The sequence below is a fragment of the Amaranthus tricolor genome, chromosome 11, assembly GCF_026212465.1.
Source record: "Amaranthus tricolor cultivar Red isolate AtriRed21 chromosome 11, ASM2621246v1, whole genome shotgun sequence".
Lineage (NCBI taxonomy): Eukaryota > Viridiplantae > Streptophyta > Magnoliopsida > Caryophyllales > Amaranthaceae > Amaranthus > Amaranthus tricolor.
In genome coordinates, this window is record NC_080057.1 from 2,772,238 (window position 1) to 2,778,230 (window position 5,993).

A 5,993-nucleotide genomic window follows, 5' to 3' on the forward strand; every position below is an offset into this window, starting at 1 on the left:
CATAAGAATTTTTATCTATACTCATGTCTATCAAGCAAACTACCATTCTTTCCTTTGCTAAACTTTGAATAAACAATTTATGCACCTACAAATTGTGTTATATTGTGTACTTTGCGGTAACTTTTTAAAATTAAATTTGTATTTTCAAGGGTATAAAAGTCTTTTACTATCATATTTAAGTAAGGTTTTTGTTAAAATAATTAATTTGAATAAATTGCATAATTTTGCATACTTAAGGGGCTAATTTGCTTCATTGTAAAGGTATAGATTTTAATTTACACATTATTCAAACTTTTGGGGTTATCCTGTATATACCCGTTTTTGTATTTGAATTGTCTTTGCAACTAATAGGATGTCTCAAGATATTGATAAGAGTTGTATTGATAAACCAAGAAACACAGAAGCATATATTAACGAGATTTGTGATTTTTTGGTATTTCCAAAGAATAGGTCAAAAAATGGAAAGATTAGATGTCCATGCAATAACTGTCAAGTAAATAGAAAAAGTTCTTATCACTAGAAGATGTTGAAAAACACATTTTGTTTAAAAGGTTTTACAACGAATATAAGGAGTAGATTTGACTATTGCTGAAAATGGATGTAATCAAATAGGAATTCTTTTTGAAGTCTTTAATAATTTAGAATTCAAAGGTCAAAATGAATAATCAATGTTTCTTTGAGATGCTTAGGGATAGATATTCCCAGTGTTCCTGCGTTGGTTAGTTTACAAGATGGTGATAGGAGGTAAAGTAAATTCACCTAGTAAAGAAGGTAAAGTTAGCACGACATATTCCTTATAGATGGATGTATCCAACTTAATGGTGCATACAATAATATCGTGTCATTTTGAAATTGTAGTGTATTGTATCTGGGTCTGGGTCGGATTGGATCTGGGTCGGGTCCATTTAGATTCAAATTCAAACCCTATTTTTTCTATTGGACCTGGACCCGGACCCAAATCTATAAGGTCTAGAAAATTTTGACCCGGACTTAGATTCTTAAGGTTTGACGGGTCTAGGGTCTAGATTAGAGTCAAAAACAATATCTTTTTCTAAAAACCTTTAAAAAATATATTCTACAATTTTTGTCTATTCGTATAAATAAACATTTTCAACGAACAAGGATCTTTTAATACTATATACAAAACGAAATATCAAGCATGTCTTTGATTTTTTAAGTATAGATACAACGACCACAATTCAAATTATATAAACTAACAAAGTTCAAATCGTTTAATGTTTTAAAATATAACAAAGTTTCAAATCAGACAATTAAATACGCATAATAGCTGATATATAAACTTTAAAAAAATAGATGCAAAAGAGTCTATGAGTCGGATTTGTGTCTCAAAACTGTGAATCGAAATACGATCCAAACCTTGAGGTCATAGACCCAGATTCGCCCCAACTGCACAGGGTCCAAAAATAGGTGGATCCCAGGTGCAGTTTTTGGGTGTGTGGAGTGCCCAATCACACAAAGCCCTCAAATCTAGAGGGCCCTCATATTAAAAAAATCATAGTAGAAAATCATACTTCCTCTATTCTATTTTTGTTGCTATATTTGTATGAGCACGGGAATTAAGAAAAGGTGGGTACAACATGTAAAAGACAATTATACCCTTCATTTTAATTCTAAATTGAATAGAAAAAAAAGGAAAACAGCTTTTGTACTAAAAATAGTGGTAAAGTAGATATTTATATAGTAGATATAAAAGTTAATGAGGTAAAGAGTAAGATAAAAATAGGGGTAAAATATATATTTATATGGTTGTTTTATTCCTCAAAATAGAAATATAACAAGTAATATGAAATTGTCAAAAATGAAAAATGTAGCAAATATTATAGAACGGAGGAAGTATTATTGAAGTAGAGTAGTTGATTGGAGTCTTATTCAACATATCAATTTGTTCTTATGTTCAAATTATATTAATTACATTTTTTTCTCTATTTTTTTTTTATCTCTTTCGAAAACAAGTCTTTAATTTCCAAATATTTTCTTTTACATCATTTAAGTTTTTTTAACTTTTCCTCATAGTAGACAAACTTATTTTATAATCCGCATTGTGACCCCGGGCTTTTTACTTTTCTATGTTGTAGACAAAATGTTAAGTTCTTTGTTAAATTAAGTACTCATTTCAAACATATTTTTGAAAAACGTACCCCATAATTGGGATAACGACTTTTTTTATGAAAAACCACTCTACAATGGGTAATAATTAATAAAGTAAACTTAACAAAAAAAACTTAATATTTTATCTACCATGTGGAAAGGTGAAAAGCTTAAGATCATGACGCGGATTAAAAAAAGTTTGTCCATCACATGGAAAAGCTAAAAACCTCAGGGTATCATATAGAATTTAACTTTAACCAATATATATAAAGATAAATAAGATCAACAAATTAAAAAAGATAAGTCTTGATTGATATATTGATTGTCTTGAGAATATATAGATACTATATATATTGCAATTATTTAAGTATAATTTGATTACATGTAATCTTCATTATTAGTATCTCTGTACTTCACTTTAAATATTTCTTTTATTACATGTAATTTTAATGTTATGATTAATATAAACAATAATTTTAAAAGCTTTTCTAAACTCCATAAACTCTTAACGTTTGATAACAAGAAACTATATCCAAAAACAAATTAATTATTATCTTTTTTACCAACTTGATAAAGAAAGAACAATATTACAAATGGAAGCATTGGAGTTAAAAACATACATGTATACGTATATGTATATAAATAAAAATTTAAACAAAATGCATAATTAGAATATTATGAAATTAACAAATTATACTTGTGTATTTGAACACTTGGGGAAGACGAAAATGATCAAATTTGGTCTATGCACAAGTTGCAACACCAACACCACCCTTAAGCTCTCTGGGCATTACAAACACTTTAAGTCCATTCTTCATAAATAAAGTGAGAGACATCTTTTGTTCCACACGATGACCAGGAACTGGTAATAGCCGGTAACGAAGCAGTATTGCGGAAGCCACTGATTTCATTTGTAGGTAAGCCAAGTCTTTCCCTAAACATGTCCTTGGCCCTGCATTAAAAGCCACAAATTTATACCCATCTTGTGGCGGTTCAAACCGGTACCTTAAACCCGATTTAGTAACCGGTTCACTTAACCATCTTTCCGGTCTAAATTCCATACAATCTTCTCCCCAAACCGTTTTCATCCTTCCCACGGAGTAAATTGAGTACGTGATTGTGGACCCCGCGGGCACCATTGTCCCATCTGGTAATACGTCGTCGTTTACTACGTATTTAAAGTCTTCCGGAACTGAGGGGTATAATCGTAAAGTCTCGGTTAGTGCTGCCTTGAGGTAAACTAATTTATCAGCTTCATCAAACTGAAGTGGATCTCGAACCCACGTCGTTGGATCATTGCCACGTGTTTGCTTTAAGACCGTCGATAATTCATCAATGATCTTGTCTTCAACTTCCGGATGATTCATCACTAGCCAAAAGAACCAACTCAATGCAACTGATGATGTGTCACGTCCAGCTAGGACAAAGTTTAAAGCGATGCGTTTAAGGACATCATCGGTGAAAGCATTGCCGTTTTGATCTCTTTTGTTAATGAACCTTGATAATAAATCATCAGAAGGATTTTCTCTTCTTGCATTTAAGGCACTTGACATATAATTTTCTACAACTTGAAGGCATTTTTGTAATTTTCCCTCGGTTCCAAATTGAAATACCTTTTTTAACCTCCATAAAAATTCAGGGTAAAGTAGCCTTTGAAGGGTAGATTCGGTAGCCGAATCAAAAGCAGATGCAAATGGGTTATCGGGTAAACCCAATGACAAAGTCATTGGATCTTTCCCAAAAGTTAACCCACAAATATTATCAAAAGTTAATCTAAGAAGCAAATCTTGTAAATCAACTGATTTTTTCTCATTTTTAGATGTTTCTAGAATCTTCCAAAGCCGGGTTCTTATAGTTTGGTTCACCCACCGGTTCATGGCTTGACGTAGAGTTCTTGTAGTAAACTCAAGAGCAGCAGTTTTACGTTGTAAAAGCCAAGTATCACCGTCACTATTAAAAATACCTTGGCCTAGTAAATCATGAAAAGCGGCTTGCCATTGTGGGCCCTTAGGATAATTTTCGAACCGGGTTCTAAGAATATGCTCAATATTTTTTGGGTGGCAGGTAACGGTAAAAAACCCTTGTTTGTACGCCAAGAAAGGTATGGCTAGGGTGCATGTTTGGTACGTGGAAGTTCCACTAGTTTGTCGGAGGTTCCCCGCGATCCAATCATGGAGTCGATGTCGATTCATAAATAAATATGGGAGACTTCCAACTACAGGCCATAGGTTTGGACCTGTATTTAGACGTCTACACAAATTTGAGAACCATAAGATATAGGCCAATATAATAGCTATCAAGCCTAAAAAAACTTGTGTTGTATCCATTTTGATGTGGAGTTTATGATAGTATTGAGTTTTTCGGGTAAAATTGTTTAGAGGAGAAAAGTTAAGAATTGAAGTGCATTGTATGATGAAAAGGATAGAAATTAGTGAAGTTATTATATAGGATGAAATAAGTTTTGACAATGTGTTATTTAGGAAGAGTTGTTGAGAATTTTTGGTGTAATTTGGGAGTTTGGGTTAGTGAATAAAATTTATAAGGGTTTTATTGTATGTTTAATTTGGAAGGATTTTGATTTGTGTTTGTATTTTGCTACTCAAATAAGAAAGTGACTAGCATCTGCTAACTCAAGAAAGTGTCAATTATAAGTTAGATTCACGACGATGACATTGTGGAAATCTTGTTGATGATGATTATATTATACTTTATTATTACATAGATAATAGTGTTTTAATTAGTTATAATTAATTTTAGATTAGATAGATTGAAACAACTAAAATGTCGCATCTTAAGGTAGTTTAAATACATTTCAAAAAAAAAAAAAAAGTTAGATTAAACACATGCAATATGAATAAGCTAATTTCTTGATTTTAAGGGCATGTATCCTTCAACGTAGTGTTGATTTATTCAATTGATTTAGCTTTATCAGGCACGTAGTTTTAAATTTATATGCCTACATGTCACATCAAATAAATGAATTAATTGATTAATGAGAGAATGAAATTGATGGACACAACTGAATTAAACTTAACTAATAAAAATAAGTTGGTAAATATGCTATATTTTCAATTTCATTCAACTTTAATGAATTCCACACATCAATTCAAAAAAAACAATTTATCACTTCACTAATACGTTTAAACTCTGCTAGTTTCGGCTTGATTCAATTCCATCCAAGAAAAGATGTTTGTCCTTCATAAAAGTAATAAATGAATGTTTGAGAATTTTCATGACTTTATTTTGTTGGTGTATAAATGTGATTTGTTGGTTCAAATCCAACTAGATTAATTCCAAATTTCGTTATTAAATTTGAGATTAGCTAGCTAATTTTGATTAGCAAATTAATTATAACATTTTATTAAATTCAATTGTTTTTTTTTCTTTTTGAATTGATATAAGTTAATTTTTATTAATGGGGATTCAACCTAGAGATACAAAAAAGAGTGAGCAAAGTGGGGATTTAATTTTAATTAGCAAAATAATTATAACATTTTATTAAACATGCATTTGAATCAGGTATTCAATATTCAAAAACTGACATATATTCTGTTAGATATCCGATCTGATACGAACTAGACTTTTAAATCAAATATCTCAATATTAGAATTGAATCATCAAATTTTCAAATCATCATTTAATATAATATTTTCAGAGTTCTATGAACCATCTCGTTTTATATTTTAATTTTTATTGTATAATGTATAAATAAAAAAGAGTATAAGTAGAATATGAAGAATCTATTACTCATGAATTAAACACTGCTGTTTCCGATAATTTTTGGGCTCTAGGCCAAACATAAGAATAGGTCCTTGTACAAAAAAAGTTTTGGTTCTTTTTTTTGAACTATGCATTATATAATTTTTTTTCTATTATATTAATGT

At 30.4% G+C, this 5,993-nt stretch overlaps 1 protein-coding gene across 1 annotated transcript; it reads right to left on the reverse strand.

The window, feature by feature from the left end:
* Positions 1-2,644: 2,644 nt before the first annotated feature.
* LOC130826859 (cytochrome P450 86A1-like) lies at positions 2,645-4,517 on the reverse strand. Its single transcript, XM_057692461.1, has one exon. The coding sequence runs from the start codon at positions 4,434-4,436 to the stop codon at positions 2,853-2,855; it is 1,584 nt and encodes a 527-aa protein (XP_057548444.1). The 5' UTR covers positions 4,437-4,517; the 3' UTR covers positions 2,645-2,852.
* Positions 4,518-5,993: the final 1,476 nt, after the last annotated feature.

Bases quoted from the DNA above. Each gene is read 5' to 3' on its own strand.
- LOC130826859 (XM_057692461.1), bottom strand. From the start codon at position 4,436: ATGGATACAACACAAGTTTTTTTAGGCTTGATAGCTATTATATTGGCC.